At 49.6% G+C, this 17735-nt stretch overlaps 1 protein-coding gene and 1 non-coding gene across 3 annotated transcripts in view; one reads left to right on the top strand and one right to left on the bottom strand.

The window, feature by feature from the left end:
• The first annotated feature begins 3549 nt into the window (after nucleotides 1–3549).
• NBEAL1 (neurobeachin like 1) overlaps nucleotides 3550–17735 on the top strand; it is a 144283-nt gene continuing 130097 nt past the window's right edge. For both annotated transcript variants that reach the window (XM_066576048.1, XM_066576049.1), the window contains exons 1-2: nucleotides 3550–3677; nucleotides 17189–17660. In XM_066576048.1, coding sequence (XP_066432145.1) covers nucleotides 17610–17660 — 51 coding nt within the window. In that variant the 5' untranslated portion in view covers nucleotides 3550–3677; nucleotides 17189–17609. The remainder of the gene's footprint in view (nucleotides 3678–17188; nucleotides 17661–17735) is intronic.
• LOC136578174 (U6 spliceosomal RNA) lies at nucleotides 9055–9157 on the bottom strand. The gene has a single exon (XR_010786594.1). It is a non-coding gene; the product is annotated as a U6 spliceosomal RNA (small nuclear RNA).

The raw sequence follows: 17735 nt of genomic DNA on the forward strand, positions 1-17735 counted from the left end.
CTTTGGAAAAAAATAAAAGTTGTACAGTAAAATAAAAAAACTATATAAATTTGGTATTGTAGTAATCATACTAACCCATAAAATGAAGTTGTCAGGTCATTTTTGTTGCAGTATGTATGCCGTAGCAACCCCCCCCCCCCCCCCCCCAAGGTGGCGGATATTTTTTTTTCCATCTCACTAAACTTCTTAAAAAGTTTTTTTAGTACATTATATGGTACATTAAATAGTACTATCGAAAAATAACTCATCCCACAAAAAAAAGCCCTCAGACAGCAACGTCGATGGATAAATAAAAGAGTTATGATTTTTTAAAGGGGGGCAGGAAAAAACGAAAATGGAAAATAAAGGGCCGTGTCCTTGAGGGGTTAAATTACGCTGGTGAGCCTACCCTGTACATTTTTTAGCATTTTATTTCAGCACTTTATTGGGTGGGAGCAAAGTACTGTACATACTGTATGTAGTCAGCGCCTCCAGTCATACTGATGCAGCTATGAATGTCAGGCTTTCTCTTTTGAAACTATTTTAAAACAGTTGTATGTTTTCTAAATAAACAGAACTGGGCTGAGTGAGAACCGCCTGCAAGAAGCGTTTCAGAACAGATTTTTATGTTTTGGAACCTAGCTGTGTATTTTGGAAAAGCCAAACAAAGAAGCTATTGATGTTATTACAAGACATCTTTATTTTTCCATCCAGAGCAGGAGACAAGTGGACTGGTACAATGCCACTACACCGCCAGCCAGCGTCATAAGCTACGTTATGCAGGATAATCGTATAGGAGCAGATTGAGGCCTCATGCCCACGGCCGGGCCGGAATCCACCTGCAAAATATTGCAGCGGAATCAGACCCTGCGCCCCCAGAGACCCTATACTCACCTCTGCAGATCCGTCTCATCTGGTGAGCTGCGTGCATACCCAGGGCAGTGCATGACGCAACGGCTCTGGGTTGTGACTCGGATTCTCGTGGTACTTCTGCAGTGCTCACTGTGGAAGTATTGCGGGGCGGGCGGCTTCCATTGACTGCAATGAAAGCCGTCCATGCGATTTTCCGTTATTAATGAATAGAACATGCTGCGATTCTCCCCCATGAGCGGAAAATCGTAGTTGATTTCTGCTTGTGGGCAGGGGAGAATTGTTTAACATTACATGTCTATGGACGGACATTGCTGCGGAATTCGCGGCGGGTGTCTGACCATGAATTCCGCAGCAATGATCCGTCTGAGGGCATTCGGCTTGAGGGCTCATGCCCACGACTGTGTCTTCACTGTGTATTACGTGTGTGTTGCACGGACGCGTGAATGAAGTAAATCAAAATCAATGAACTTTCATTGATCCTTGCACACCGGCGTGTGGACACTGCATATTGATACACAAGGGAAATAAATCACAGCTTGCTCTATTTCTCTGCCTACTTGTGCAATACAGGGTTTTTTTTGTTTGTTTGTTGGTATTTTCCATGCCATCGCTTACCTAGCCCATACGTAATGTTAATCAATGAACAATAGAGGCCATCCGCACGGATTCACATGTAAAATAGAGCATGCTGTGATTTTTCTTCTTCCCGCAGAATACACAATTCATACCTGCGAGTGTGAAGAAAAATTCAGAAATGCATGCCTTTCATTACCCGCGCTGACGCCAATCACGGAATCTGCTATTCAAATCCGGTCATGTAAGACCAGCGTTATAGAGACCAGTGTTTTATATGCCAGTCTAAAAAAAGGCTGCGCTGACATGAGGTGTGCGAAATGCATCCAGAGGCACAGCGGAAGTATGGCAAGAATCTGCGTCACCACCCAGCGCTGGCGTGTCATGCGCTGCACTGCATACGCACGCTGGCTCGCCGGGTGAGACACTTGCGGCGGATCGGGAGAGGCGAGTATAGGGTCTCTGGGGGGGCACCGGGTCTGATTCCACTGCGATATTTCACAGGCGCAATCCAAACCGGATGTGGGCAGAAGCCCTTTAGAGGTGATTTCTAGAGTGACTTAAATTCAACAAGTAGCATTTTCCACCAAACAGGATTTTCTATGGTGTGATTTTGGACATTTTGGAATAAAAGATGATCTTTGCAGTAGGGCCACTTTCACATGGGTGTCAAAATCTTGCAGTTTGCTCGCGATGTGACAGTGCTACAAATCATATGTATGTGAAGCCCATGCTATCCAATGGGATCCTTCACATTAGGCCGCTTCCACACAGGTGACATGATATCGCATAGGCTTGAAATATGTCATAGCTGCATTAAAAAAAAAAGCCACATACATCACCTAAGAAGCACTGTCATCTCCACCGCGTCTTTTCCCCGCCTCCAGGAAGTGCTGCCTCTGATTGGCTGAGTGCTGCGACGCTCAGCCAATCAGAGCAAGTGCTCGATGAACCAATCACAGTCATTGAATGCGATGGCCGTGATTAGCAGAGCTGCAGTGCTCAAGCACCAATCAGAGCCAGCACTTCGTGGAGGTGAACCCCTGACCAGGGAACGCTGAGGGAAAACTTCAAGCAAGTCTGCCGAAAAAACCCGGCAAAGGAGCGCTACAAAGTCGCAATATCGCCGCGAGATAACGTGTTGATATTGCACAGAACAAAGATGCGATATCGCTGTTGCCCGTGTGAAAGAGGGCTGAATGTTTTGTAGGTATTCGAGTGATTTGGGCTACAACATGTTGCTAATGATGCAGTAGGCATCATGTAAGGCACGTAACCACTCATCTCCATTACTTTGGAAAACACATATGTCACTTCAGCAATCACCTCCTTCCATTATATATACTAGTATATACACCCATATATATCACTGTGCTCTGCCAGCTTTAGGTGTGAAATATGATTTGGTAATGCAGGCTAAGTTCCCATTGAAATACACTGGAACTTGGACTGCAGTACCAAGCCAGGCCACTGCAGCCGAAGCGGAGCTGTCTGCTTCTGGCAGAAATCAGCTCCATGCCCCAGCGCAGAAGCTGGACGAGCAACTGATCGGTGGACCTGATATTGATTGCCTATTCTCATTCAGACCAATTAAACGTACATATTGGTTCACAAATCAAAACTGCGCATAGAAGTCTATGGGAGTGTTCAGCAAACCGCGGCGGATGTTACACGCGTGTGCGCTGCATTTTTTAAAAGCATGTTGCCAGGAGAAAGTGCGAACAAAAAAAGTGACAACAAATGGGACTTCTTACGTTTTTTTTAATGTGCGCGTCAAAAACTGATGACACACGGGCGTAAAGAAAAAAAAACACTTATATGCAGTGAAATCGGTCCGTTTTCACAGCCTGGCATTGCATACACCAGTGTGAACGAGCGCTTATCGCATCAGCTTCCTCCACAGCGCACCTGAGGGTCAGGTGTTGCGCATGCGCTCTTCCTCCCGGCGCTGACTGTAACGCTGTGAGGGGTTTGCAGGGTCGCCCATTGTGCACCGTCCTGCATCTCCCGGCGCCGCTCCGCAGCGGGTTACCGAGGGGAGAGTCCTCGGCAGTCCCGGTGGTCGCCGCCGGGTCTAGCACGGTGGCGGGCGTGGTTATAACACGTCATTGGGGGCAGGGCTAGGAGAGGCCGCCCGCTGCGCGCTCCGGGGGTGACAGGTCGTGAGTGTGAGGGAACGCGGAGAGGACGACGCCGCCCCGGGACAGGGTGACCGGGAACACTACAGGCTCAGCCGGCCGAAGACCTGCACGGTAGGTGTGAGGGGGACGGGCGGGAGCGGCGGCCAGCTGGCGGGGCCTGTGCTGATGTGGAAGATGGAGGGAGGGGGGCTGTCAGAGTGGGACACCAGGGGAGACCCGGGGGGGGGCTGTCTGAGAGGTGACACGAGGGGCTGTCAGTGGGGGGACACCAGGGAAGACCCAGGGGGCTGTCAGAGTGGGACACCCGGGGGAGGGTTGTCAGAGGGGGGACACCAGGGGAGATCCAGGGGGGCTGTCAGTGGGGGGACACCAGGGAAGACCCAGGGGGCTGTCAGAGTGGGACACCCGGGGGAGGGTTGTCAGAGGGGGGACACCAGGGGAGATCCAGGGGGGCTGTCAGAGTGGGACATCAGGGGGGCTGTCAGAGGGGGGACACCAGGGGAGATCCAGGGGGGCTGTCAGTGGGGGGACACCAGGGAAGACCCAGGGGGCTGTCAGAGTGGGACACCCGGGGGAGGGTTGTCAGAGGGGGACACCAGGGGAGATCCAGGGGGGCTGTCAGTGGGGGGACACCAGGGAAGACCCAGGGGGCTGTCAGAGTGGGACACCCGGGGGAGGGTTGTCAGAGGGGGACACCAGGGGAGATCCAGGGGGGCTGTCAGTGGGGGGACACCAGGGAAGACCCAGGGGGCTGTCAGAGTGGGACACCCGGGGGAGGGTTGTCAGAGGGGGGACACCAGGGGAGATCCAGGGGGGCTGTCAGTGGGGGGACACCAGGGAAGACCCAGGGGGCTGTCAGAGTGGGACACCCGGGGGAGGGTTGTCAGAGGGGGGACACCAGGGGAGATCCAGGGGGGCTGTCAGAGTGGGACACCAGGGGAGACCCCGGGGGGGGGGGGGCTGTCTGAAAGGTGACACGAGAGGCTGTCAGAGGGGGGACACCAGGGGAGACCCAGGGGGCTGTCAGAGGGGGGACACCAGGGGAGACCCAGGGGGCTGTCAGAGGGGGGACACCAGGGGAGACCCAGGGGGGTTGTCAGAGGGGGGCACCCGGGGGAGGGTTGTCAGAGGGGGCACCCGGGGGAGGGTTGTCAGAGGGGGGACACCAGGGGAGATCCAGGGGGGCTGTCAGTGGGGGGACACCAGGGAAGACCCAGGGGGCTGTCAGAGTGGGACACCCGGGGGAGGGTTGTCAGAGGGGGCACCCGGGGGAGGGTTGTCAGAGGGGGGACACCAGGGGAGATCCAGGGGGGCTGTCAGTGGGGGGACACCAGGGAAGACCCAGGGGGCTGTCAGAGTGGGACACCCGGGGGAGGGTTGTCAGAGGGGGGACACCAGGGGGGCTGTCAGAGTGGGACACCAGGGGAGACCCCGGGGGGGGGGGGCTGTCTGAAAGGTGACACGAGAGGCTGTCAGAGGGGGGACACCAGGGGAGACCCAGGGGGCTGTCAGAGGGGGGACACCAGGGGAGACCCAGGGGGGCTGTCAGAGGGGGGCACCCGGGGGAGGGTTGTCAGAGGGGGGACACCAGGGGAGATCCAGGGGGCTGTCAGAGGGGGGACACCAGGGGAGACCCAGGGGGGTTGTCAGAGGGGGGCACCCGGGGGAGGGTTGTCAGAGGGGGCACCCGGGGGAGGGTTGTCAGAGGGGGGACACCAGGGGAGATCCAGGGGGGCTGTCAGTGGGGGGACACCAGGGAAGACCCAGGGGGCTGTCAGAGTGGGACACCCGGGGGAGGGTTGTCAGAGGGGGCACCCGGGGGAGGGTTGTCAGAGGGGGGACACCAGGGGAGATCCAGGGGGGCTGTCAGTGGGGGGACACCAGGGAAGACCCAGGGGGCTGTCAGAGTGGGACACCCGGGGGAGGGTTGTCAGAGGGGGGACACCAGGGGGGCTGTCAGAGTGGGACACCAGGGGAGACCCCGGGGGGGGGGGCTGTCTGAAAGGTGACACGAGAGGCTGTCAGAGGGGGGACACCAGGGGAGACCCAGGGGGCTGTCAGAGGGGGGACACCAGGGGAGACCCAGGGGGGCTGTCAGAGGGGGGCACCCGGGGGAGGGTTGTCAGAGGGGGGACACCAGGGGAGATCCAGGGGGGCTGTCAGAGTGGGACACCAGGGGAGACCCAGGGGGGGGGGGGGGGGGCTGTCTGAAAGGTGACACGAGAGGCTGTCAGAGGGGGGACACCAGGGGAGACCCAGGGGGCTGTCAGAGGGGGGACACCAGGGGAGACCCAGGGGGCTGTCAGAGGGGGGACACCAGGGGAGACCCAGGGGGGCTGTCAGAGGGGGGACACCAGGGGAGACCCAGGGGGGCTGTCAAGAGGGGGACAACCGGGGGAGGGTTGTCAGAGGGGGGACACCAGGGGAGACCCAGGGGGCTGTCAGAGGGGGGACACCAGGGGAGACCCAGGGGGCTGTCAGAGGGGGGACACCAGGGGAGACCCAGGGGGGCTGTCAGAGGGGGGACACCAGGGGAGACCCAGGGGGGCTGTCAGAGGGGGGACACCAGGGGAGACCCAGGGGGGCTGTCAAGAGGGGGACAACCGGGGGAGGGTTGTCAGAGGGGGGACATGGGGGGGCGGTCAGAGGGGGGACACCAGGGAGGACACAGGGGGGGGGGGCTGTCAAAGTGGGACATCAGGGAGGGACACAGGATGCTGTCAGAGGGCTGCTGGGTGACAAGGGCGACGACAGTGTGATCCCAGTAGTCGGTGACTAGTCAGCAGGATATGAGAGGCTACACAGAAGCACTGAAGGATCCCTTCAGTGTTTCTATGTAGTCTCTCATCCTGCTGACTGGTCACCGACTACTTACTGCTGTGTGGTGACATGGCGCCCCCATACGGTTGGGACATCTGCGCATGTTGACTTGCTTTGGCTGTCCGGTTGCGGTCCACCTCTCAGCCCGTCACTAGTTGTCCCAGCGGAGCGTCTGCTACTTCTGGCGACCCAGTAAAACGGCAGCAGTGCCACGATGTGCTGGTATTGTGGCTATTTTCAGGTATCTTGGGACCCCCGGTGTTACTAGGTGTTTCTGGTTTTCAGCATTGATTTCCATGTTTGCCCTTCAGTTCCGTTTATGTACATCTTTGCTGTAATCAGTAGCGCTGCAGACCGCTGTTTATTCCATAAAAACAAAACCCTTTGAAATCAATGACTAACCACGGCCCCGGCACCACGGCCCCCGGCACACGGCAGAGCAGGTTCCCCATGCAGAATCCGGCCCTGGGAGCAGCGGCGCCCGCGCGTACCTGATCACTTTCATCTGTGCTGCGGATGGTCCGCATTTCGAGCCGTCGGACATGCGCAGTACAGATTTTTTTTTTAAAGTCCTTCTCCCGTGTCATCACCTAGCGATGATGCGGAATCCGCGACCCTTCTGCAATGTGATTGCGGAATTTGCACAAAAATAGAGCATGCTGCAATTTTTTTTCCCCTCCACTTATGGAATGCGCAATTGGTTTCCGCAAATGTGCACGAAGAATCGTCTTCCCGTAGCACGCTATGGGCGCTATTTTCTGCGGAAGCCCGCCGTGGACTTTGCAGCAAATATCCGTCTGTGGGCAGGAGCCCTAAATAAAGAAGCGACAAGCCCCGAGGCAGATGGAACAATAGACTCCTCATGCCCGTGTTACAGAAGACAAGCGGAGAGCAAGACAGTGCGACACAAGAGAAAACTGTATATCTAGAGGGAACCGGCCACCAGGCTCATGCCCGGGACACACATGCCCATTCAGCTCATGTATGATTTGGTCTATAACGCAGCTGTGTTTCAGGAAAACCATACTTAATAGTTTGACTTGGAGCCGAGCTCTAGAGCCGAAGGAGTAGGCCAAGCTGGGCTCTTCCTGCCTGCATTCTCAAGAGCGACAAGCAGGGAGATGACTGTCGCTCTTGATGCCGCCCGTGGTCCAGACAGCACACACCTGGTGACGGGTTCCCTTTAAGAGGTTTTTTACCATTGTGTCAGGTTCTTTCCATACCCTACAGACGTATTGGGGAGCTTTACAATATTTTCCACCTGTTAATTTAGGAAATGTTAGTGATTTCTGTGTCTCACTGATACGGAATCCTCTAGCTTTGCCACAATGTGGTTGCGGGCCGGTGAAGGATCTCCTCAGTCCTTCGGAGTAGGTGGCCGGTTTCTTGGATGGGCTTGATGACTCGGATGAGGCTGAGTGATGCTTCTCATGTAGCAGTGTGATAAGTAGCTAAGAAATGTAGATGATAGTGACGGGAGGAAGTTATTATTAGCCTAGGCTTTGGGACCGAAGCAGCAGGGAATTCTGTAGTGCCGTGTCCGCGCCCCTCCCGTGGCTACAAGTACTATTCTGGTGATTACTGCAATACTTGGCAAAGGTGGAATACTGTGTGCCGTTTCAGCCCCCTCCTGCCTTGGCATCTCGGGTGTATATCTGATAAAGGATGGCATTGCACCACAAGCTGTCATTTGATGCAAGTAAAAGCTTGTTACATTTTATTTCATAAGGGTTTCACAAATAATTTCACTGTAGCAAGTAAGGAACCCTTCACATGCTTATGTGTATCTGAGGGTGTGTGCAAATAAGGCAGATGGAACAATACCTCTGCAGCGCCACCTATTGGATGGCAGCATTCCTTCAAATCAATGTTAGACTCTTTATACAAGCCTTGTAACAATGACTGGGAATTGAAAGCCAAGCCAGAATCCCTACACAGACAGCTGTTTCGGGGTGTCTGCCCCTCATCAGTATGCAGTAGGTTTCTGGCTTTGTCACACCTTCCGTCTGCAGGTTCCGTTGCAGATCTGGCACCAAATACTGGAAGAAAAAGTGATACATGCAGTGCTTTTTCTTCCAGCCAAAAGCCGGGCAGCTGAGCAGAAAGCAAGCTGACCTCTTTATAGTCAACGGGATCCGTTGGACGCAGTTCAGCTCTATCCTGAGACACAGAGCTGTTCAGCCACGGGGATTCCCTTTTCCTGCTCCCAGAATGGAGCTGGAAAGTGAAACCCCCCGACGCAAGTGTGAAACCATCCTTAGGCCACTTTCACACCTGTGTTAGGGCGCATTTTAGGGTTTCCCTGCTTCGGCTTTGGAGGAGAGAAACTAAAATAAGACGGAAAGAAATTAGTTTTTTTTTATATTATACCCCATTAATTTAAATGGGGTTTAAACAGAAAAAAATGGAAAGCAAACAGAGAGGCTTCCGTTTGCGTCCATTCTATCTGGTTTCTGTTTGTATGGAACAACAATGCTACAGACTGTGCTATTTTCCTGTCCAAAAAAACCCCGAAACTCAACAGAATGGGAGCGGATGGAAGCCGTCCTGTTCTTTTTCCAGATTTTTTAAAACCCCATTGAAATCAATGAGTAAAAAAAAGTATAAATTTTTTTCAGTTTTATTTTAGTTTTCTCTCCTCTGAAAACAGAGCAGAGAGACGGAAACCGTGAACTGAGCCCAAGGCAGGCGTGAGAGCACCTTCCCTGCTCAGGGGCCACGCTAATCTTCTCTGTATCTCTCCAGTTGTAGGATATGTGCTGCCTAAACACAGCGCTGATAATATTCCTGAAACCTTTGTGAAATGTAGCAAGCTTCTACTTGCATCAAATAAAAGTCTGTGGTGCCATTCCACTCTTGACCATGTGTGCATGCATTACTCTTGGGGATGGTTTTAGCTTTTTTGCTGGTTTTTTTTCCTTATTGACAAATATGAGAAACTGAAGGTGCAACTACTAAACATCAAATACTGTAGAAACCCCTTTATGTACTCCCCAATATCAGCGCTAAATGTATTGGGAAAACAGGATAGCAGAAAAAATATTGTGCTGTTTGGCTATTAGAGGAGAAGAAAGAACACTAGGGACTCTTAGTTAGGAGTCCGGCGCTCTCCCTGACTCCTGCCACCCCTTCAGACCATGATTGACTGCTGCTGATGTATATAGCGGTCAGTCATTGCGGAGGGGTAGCTGGGAGCTCCGGGCTCACTAATACAGCGAGTGACTCTACTAGAGTCTTTCTTCTCAGCTAATTTCCAAACTGCACAATATTTGATATATTCTTTGGCATGATAGCTAGTTGGGTCCGGCCAGTATAACGTGCAGGGCAGCATATTTTCATGACCATTCTGTATTAGGCCAAGCCGTATTTTCAGGCCATATGCGGTCCATGGATAGCGCACAGCCTTATTATAGCCCATGAGGCTATTTGCATGCACCACTTTGGTCCATGTGAAAAGAATCATGGTATGCAATAGGACATACAACATGCCGTGTCCGTGTATAGCGGACAGCACAGGGACTGGTATTCGTGTGCTGTCTGATGCGAGTTGTACCAGGAAACCCGTACATGGCGGTGCGCCTAGACATTAAAGGGATTTTTCCTTCCAGAAGCTGGTGATCCCGCGTTCCACTTCCGGACTCCTGGCAGGTAGCTGACTTTACCGAGGGGAAACTATTCATACAGGTTGCAGGAAAATGTGTAATATTACTTACTAGGACATACTGTATGAAAAGGGCACAGACACTCTAAAGTATACTCCAGGGGTAGTCTCCCGTACAATAGAGCAAGTGTGTGATACCTAAGGAGTATGGTGCACGGGTCTATGACCTTCATACGATATCCGCTGGGCATTGCATGTCTGCCTCGTTGGCTGTACTGCCCGGGGTGAAGACCATGCCTCATGTTAGTTTCGGCAGTGTCCTTGGCGGTATACGTTAAGTAGCACCTGTCAGCATTTCTGACATGTCTGTTTTAAGTAAATACTTGCATTCCTCATGACATTTCAGGTCCGGATCATCTTTATTTAAAACTGTGGTGTTCTTTCTAGACCTTTCTGAATGGGTGTTACCAGCTGGGGTGTACATATATACATATAGTCTGTCATTCACCGGTCATACTATGTAGAGACTCGCTCTTTTTACAAAGAGAATGAAACAATTGGTCATTATCAATCTATTAATACATTTCCAGGAAGAGTAGCAGAGGAATAGGATAACACCAAATTCTAAGAAAAGTTGCTTCAGCATTCTTATTTCATTGGGAATACAATTACAATTGCAAGACCAAGTAAGTGAACTCTATGGAATTACCTGGATTTCTGCAATGATTACTTGGCAATCGGTCCACGTTATTATCCTCTCTGGGTAGCTCTCCACCGCACAACTATCAGTCGGATGGTCACAGAAGCGTACAAACAGTTGTTCGTTTGTTTTTACACAGAAAGTGGATTGTTCGTTAGTTGTTTGCCGAGATATCGTTCGTAGCGAGGATCTCCATGCAAATTCATTTGAATTTAGACACCGGTAACTTTTGATCAACCGGCAACTGTTTTCTAAGGTAAGCTGAAACAAAATGACTAGCAAGCGAATTATCACTTGTCACCTTCTACATTTTTACACAGAATGACTGTCATTCACTCTTACAATCATCCTGTGTAAAGATACCTAAAGTAATTATTAGGGTGGCTTTACATAAAATGACTATCGTCCTAATTAGGCCTTGTTCACACAGGTGACGCGGCATCGTCGCAAGAAAATCGCAGCGATCTATCGCTTCGCTGGTCTGTGCTATATCGCTGTGGTTTCTCGCAGTAATATTGCGATTTTGTAGCACCATATGCAAGAATTTTTTTGGGGGGTGGTGGGGTAGAGGGGTTGGACTTGAAATATAAGCCCTATCCCGAAAAAAGCCCTAGCTGCAGAAATGTTTTAAAAAAGTATATGAAACCTTAGAAGCATTGTCCGGCGCTGCTGCAGCTTCTGCCCATTCCTCCCCACTGTTCTTCTTCATCTCTTCTGGCCGGGAATTGAAAAATCCCCACCTCCTGGAAGCGCTGGCTGTGATTGGCTGACGCTTAGCAAATCAGAGCCAGCGCTTGATGAATGGCTGTGATTGATTGGCTGCTGCTTAGCCAGAGGCAGTGCTTCCCGGAGGCAGGGATTTTTCAATCCCTCGCCGGAATAGATGAAGAAGAATAGTGTCGGGGACCAGGGGTGAAGATGCGGCTGGGCTGACAGCACTTCTAAGGCGATGTATACTTTTTTCTTTTCTTCTCCTGCAGCTAGGCTTTAGGTTATAGCTTTGACAGTAGGGTTTCCTACTGTCAAAGTTGCATCATGCGAAAATCGCATTTTTATGCGATGCAACAGAGAGGAAGGCTCCATAGGGAAACATGGGCTACAAAACCTCACGAGTTGCGTGCATATCGCGGGACCCGCAAGGTTTTTGTGTTGGGATGTCACACACTCCAAAACATTGCATGTGTGAAAAGCTATTGGAATGCATGGGCTGAATGAACACTCGATTTGTCACATTGTCACAACGCGACTTTGTCGTCCGTGTGAACAAGGCCTGAATGCTCAAAAGAGAAAATGTAAAGAGTCTTTCTGTGTAAACGGGGGACGCCATCAGGGTGACAAGTGATCATTCGCTCAATAGTCACTTTTTGTTTCAGCTCACCAAAAAAGGTCTCTGTTTTGAAGTAAAGTAGCCTGGTGTAAAATCAGTTGTCCGCATTTGAATGACTCTCTAATTGCGTAATAAAGGTCCCATAGAAGTCTATGGGGATTGTGCAAATATCCACGCTATATCCAACGGGATCCGCAGTACGCTGTACAATTCTGTGGGAAAAGAAACACAGCTGGAACTCATTAGGCTAAATAGTGATTTAAATTGGGGGTGGTTGTGTGTCATGTGCGAAAAGTACAGTAAAATACACCAATATATGCCCAAAAAAGCCTTGTTCATAGTGCAATATGTTGCGCTGAGTCATACACAATCGCACATACGCCCATGTGATGCCACCCTGTGGCCACTCGCACACAGGCGGTTTAGCTGTCATTTAAAACGCCTGCTAGAAACGCTGTACTGAGCTGCCATTGATTTTAATGGGTCTTTTGAGACGAGTGTTTTAGCGCAGGGTTTCTAACGCCATGCTAAACAAACGCTGTCTGTTCTACTTTAGTTAATTGCAGCGCTTTTTAATGCTCCACATCACCCATTGCAGTGATCGGGCTGTGTTAAAAAGGCTGCGTTTTTAAACACGGCGTTTCAGACGCCTGCGTGAGACTGGCCTAAGGCTGCGTTTCCACACTGCAGTAACTGGAGTATTTCCTGATGTATACCTCCAATGGGATGCCCTAACATGGCTATTCTGCGCCAATACAGCGGTATATGTGGCCCATAGAATCCCATTGTGAAAAAACAATACCGCGTGGCAAAGGTTTTCTTTGACTGGATGCTTCTGTGTTTGATAGCATCCACACTATTTCATGCAGTAATAAAAAACGGAAGTCAAGGCATACTCACCGGGCCAAAAGGGCACTAGGTGTGTCGAGTGCTTAAATGTGGCTATCTCTGCCAGTCTTATTGAAATGAATGGAGCAGTAATGCACATGTGTGACCACCGCTGCGTTCATTCCGGACCTTCAGGACCCTTACTTGTGATTGCAGGGAGACCCAGCAGTTGGACCCCAGGTAATCTGCTAGTTATCCCCTATCTGGTGTTACTTGCACATTATGGTGTCTGTCAAAAATGTTGTAAGTTGCCCTGAAATAGATATATGTAACTTCATTGTGAAACATCCAGCTCTGAAGCCAAGGAAGGGAGATTAGATAATGCTTCCTGCTGTAAATCCCCAGTTTCAGTTGTTTCCTAAGTGGATAGAAGTAGTTAAAGGGGTTCCCGGGTCCCCAAGATTTTATAAACTTTTTATATCTTTAAAATAAAGACCTATGCATAGCCTTTATATGTATGTTTCATGATCCATTCTTCAATGCGCAACTGTTTGTTTGGGACTTGTAGGTTCTGGACATGTCTGAATGGCAGCTTACATAATTTCCCACGCTGCCATGCATCCCTTTCTGCCTGCTCGCCCGCGGCACTCCGGAGTTGTCTCCACTACACCTCTTTGGCTAGATCCATTAATATCTGCCTGCAGAGCTGTGCCATATCTTATTAGCCAAGTAATACATAGTTTGCAGTATTGCGATACATGGCCTTGTATTTTGCCGTTCATGCCAGGAAACAATCCTATAAGTTCTAGCCATGCTTCCTTTATACATGGGATCTGGGGGGCTCTAAACCTGTTTTCTATCATACATTGAGCAGAAGGCTGTGACGTTGTACAACTTGTCAAAAACATGTATGAAGTCCCATAGGTGACTGTAGCCTAAAACATAGGTTGTGCGTAGCAACCAATCAGATAGCGGCTTTCAATTTGCAAACTGCATTAGGAAAATGGGAGCTGCTATCTAATTGTTTGCCATAGATATATCTCCTAATATGCCTGCCACTGTGTGACTGGTTACCCCCTGCTCCGGGCCTGTTGCCCCCTGGGCTGAGGAAGGATGAAGTGGTTACTTGTTGTACTGTGCCCTTCTGCCTTCTCCCTGGCACTGATGGAAGTTTGTGAGAACTTGTTTGCCCCTTCCACCCTCTTGTCCTCCTGTCTCCCAGCTTCAATGGCAGGGAATGAACTGGCCCAGAAGCTGCGGCTCCTCTTGGTGCTGAAAGAAGCTGCATATTGGTGTAACGCTGTGGCAAAGTTCAGTCTCATGTAGGAATATGCATGAGGCGATTTACGCTTAAAAAATAAATTACCTATACCGGCATTACTGTGACCTCTAGCTTAGACCCATGCACGGCCCCGTGAGTGTCGATGTGACGTACATTAGGGTAAGGCTGACCCAGAGGGGAGATCATGTGAAATATGTATGTGACCTCGCAATCATGAAGAAGAGGAAGTAGGTGGAATCGCATGACCCCGGCTTGAATCGAGGCCCTCTGGAAATTTCAGTCAGTCGAGAAGTGATTTACAAGAGTGTAAACAGATCAGTAAGTAAATAAACACTTCTTCATGTTCGGGAATTCTCCGGGTCCGGCCGCAGTGATCGGGCTTAGGTTGTATATTTAGATTCATTGAAAATGTCTTTTGTGTTTCCACTTACTGACAGCAAGCAGAGATCTTCAAAATGATGAGTAAGTGGGACCTAATGTATATAAAAGTTTATTAGGTCACTGAACTTTTCATACAGTGGTGATTAGGGTTGGTCTAGCAGTATATTTATGCCTCCGGAGCACAGATATATAGCTTTATGGTTACTGGTTCTGTCAGCACTTCTTGTATTATATATGTATGTCCTGGGCTTCTCAGCATGACGCCACGCCACATAGATGATATCCTGCACTGCCGTGGCACTTCACAGTGTTGGGGTTCAGGTGGCTCGGGGAAGGGGGGGGGGGTCTGACTTAGAACTTGACAATTAAGTCAAAGGGAGGATCATTCCTGATGATTTGAGGCATTTACTTGGTGAATGCAAATTAGATAGAAGCCAACTGATTTGCTTCATACTTGCTTCAGGGCAATGTCTGTTGTAAGCAATTAAAAGCAATAGCCATTTTACTTCAAAAGGTATAACATTTGGATTGTAGTTAATTACAGTCTGTGTGTATATAAAGCATTTATAGCTGCTGTTCTGCAGTTTTTCCTTTCTTGTGAAGTTTTCTGCCCATCGTTTCCTGCTGCGGGCTCCGTGTTACCAATTATAATTTATTTGCCTGTATTGTGCTTATTCTGGACTAACGAGGGTTCTCTTACGTGGGTTATCATCAGGGTTAATCAAGTGACGATTGAGATCAGCGCTCATTTATTACCTCTTTCCATCCACCGGGTCAGTCTCTATTGGGGGTGAGTTGTACACTTTGTATTAAGCCGGTCTTCTGCTAGCCAGCAGTGAGTGCCTGGATGAGTAGGGGTCTCAGCAGCAGACCCTCAATCATCAAAACGTTTGACTTATGACATCTCATAAGTATTTGGAAAACGCGATTACACTTTAAGGGTGTGGCTATTTCAGTCCATAATACGGACCAAAATTGGACATACCGTGATTTCCCCCCCCCCCTTCACGCGCATAAATACGCGCTTGAAAAGCGCATGTCTGAGTACCCCAATGCAAATAAATAGGGTTGTCCTCTATTGTCTTTTCCGTTAAATGTGAGTTATTGTCTTGATGCGGCAGCATGGGCCTATGAATGGGTTAAAGGTAAGAGTCACGTTTGCAATTATCCGCCTGCCTGCCAAGCTCACAGCTGATCCAGAGGAATTTGCGCTGTTGCATATCTCCCTCTCTCTCTGGATGGAGCACATTCTTCGTATCCCTCCACTAAAGACGGCCTTCTATTAACAATTCATTGCCCTGTTAGTTTGTCATTCTAGAAAACACTCACACTCAGGCCAGTTAGTGCCCCCTGGCAGCATGGCATCGCCCCGGGTCCTGATAATATCACTAACGCTGTCTTGATACGTCAATGTCCCTTTTGGGAATTCAGGCTTATTCTTTGGCTACATTCCGTCCGCACACCGGATACGTTGCAGTTTTTCATGCCTGCCTTCCAGATCGCTTCATGTATAGTAATGCAGAAACTTGTTTAACTTATTCTTTTCTTTTCGTGATATAACTAGGCGCTTGATAGCAGGATAGTCCGGGGATCCTTTAATGAATGGAATGACAAGCCCATGGGGCATTTTCAGGACTTTATCGTAAATCCTGTCGTGATGCATGTAACTTCGTCTAGTTGTGTGTGGTGGTGCTTTGACAGGAGTTTTACCCTTTCCAGTCCAATTTTGGATTCAAGTTTTCCTAGGGGGCTTTCTTTTATTGCCATTATTCAATGGCGCCATCTGCTGGCTAGAGCCAGTTCAGCGGAATGGGACAAGCTGGAGAGGCCCACCGACAACAGAGAGGCCAGTAATATACAGTAAGAATACCCTGCCAGACGTCTTCCGACATCGGAGCTGTACTGTCTTCAATCAGAATGTCCTCAGATGTCAGACAGTGGATTGGAAAGGGTTAAAAGACCTGCCGGTCTTAGTATAACTTTCCAGCGCACAAAGCACCTAATACATGACGGGGCTCTGAAGTGCATGCCAAGTCTGGCCTGGCGTACATTATATATAAATCTGTTGCCACGCCCCCTTCTGACAAGCCCTGTCCACATTTCACAAAAGTGTTGAGGCCAGCACAGAAAGCAGAAAAGTCGCAAAAGTTTTGCACCAAACTTTAACTTTTGTAAGCCAATTTTCTAGTGAAAAGCTATAGTAAATGTCTCTGATTGAGCCAAAGTTTGCATCCTCAGGGCTACTGAAATTGGACATATTGTAAAATAAAATGAGTGAACATGTGGCGCTACGACATCTTTCTGCACTTCCCGGCAATTATTTCTTGGAAGATCTAACAGGCAGTATGAAATGGCTGATTACAGGGAACAATAGATTGCATTCAAGTTCTGCACAGCAGTTATAAATAAGGCACATAAGGTCTGGGGTCCTTTTGTTAGATGTCTTAATTAGTCATCTACAGGCTTTATTAAACAAGTGATCTGAATACAGCCGTTAACTATTTCTTGGGGCTCCATGATGTGTCCGCTGTCGTCTCGGTTGTGGAGAGGTTTACAATGTTCTGTGTATGTACATCTATGTATGTGTGCGCTATGTACCGGATTAGATCAGACATTATAAATGTTACCTAAACCTCATTATTTAGCGTCTTCGGTGGTATTTAATGAATTGTCTTTCTTCTAGGTGACATATTTCCTTTACAACATAATGAGAAGAGAACTTCCTGATGTGGCTGCCAGGATCGTCCTCGCTGGATAATGGATGTGAGGTCACCTAATGACTAATGAAGGACTTTGGGAGTTTAAGAAATAAAACTTTGACTGTGTCTGGATTACCTGCACTTCTTGCAAGTCTCTCCGTTTTTTCAGGCCACCAGTGTTTTTGTCGTTAGAGGAGGTCCAGCCTTACTAAGTATGTCCAAGTCCTGTTAAGCTGGTTTTGTGCCGGTTTGATCTGCGGAGAACTCGCCTCGTGCTTCTATTTTGTTTGCCTCTGGGAGTATATCAGCGACAACGTTAATGTAAACTGCTACGGAGAAAGCGCTGGGCAATGTGGATGGACTGGTTGTGAAATCTAGTTGTGAGTGTGAAGCGGAGGTCAGAGGATGGCGTCCAAGGAGCGGCTCTGCGAGCTGTGGATGCTCTACTGCAGCAAGGTAAGGCTGGTCTCCAGCTTGGAACATAGATTTGGGGAGGGAATAAAGGGATGAGAGACGTATACAAGGTGTCTC

Source organism: Eleutherodactylus coqui, chromosome 8 (genome assembly GCF_035609145.1).
Source record: "Eleutherodactylus coqui strain aEleCoq1 chromosome 8, aEleCoq1.hap1, whole genome shotgun sequence".
Taxonomy (NCBI): Eukaryota; Metazoa; Chordata; class Amphibia; order Anura; family Eleutherodactylidae; genus Eleutherodactylus; species Eleutherodactylus coqui.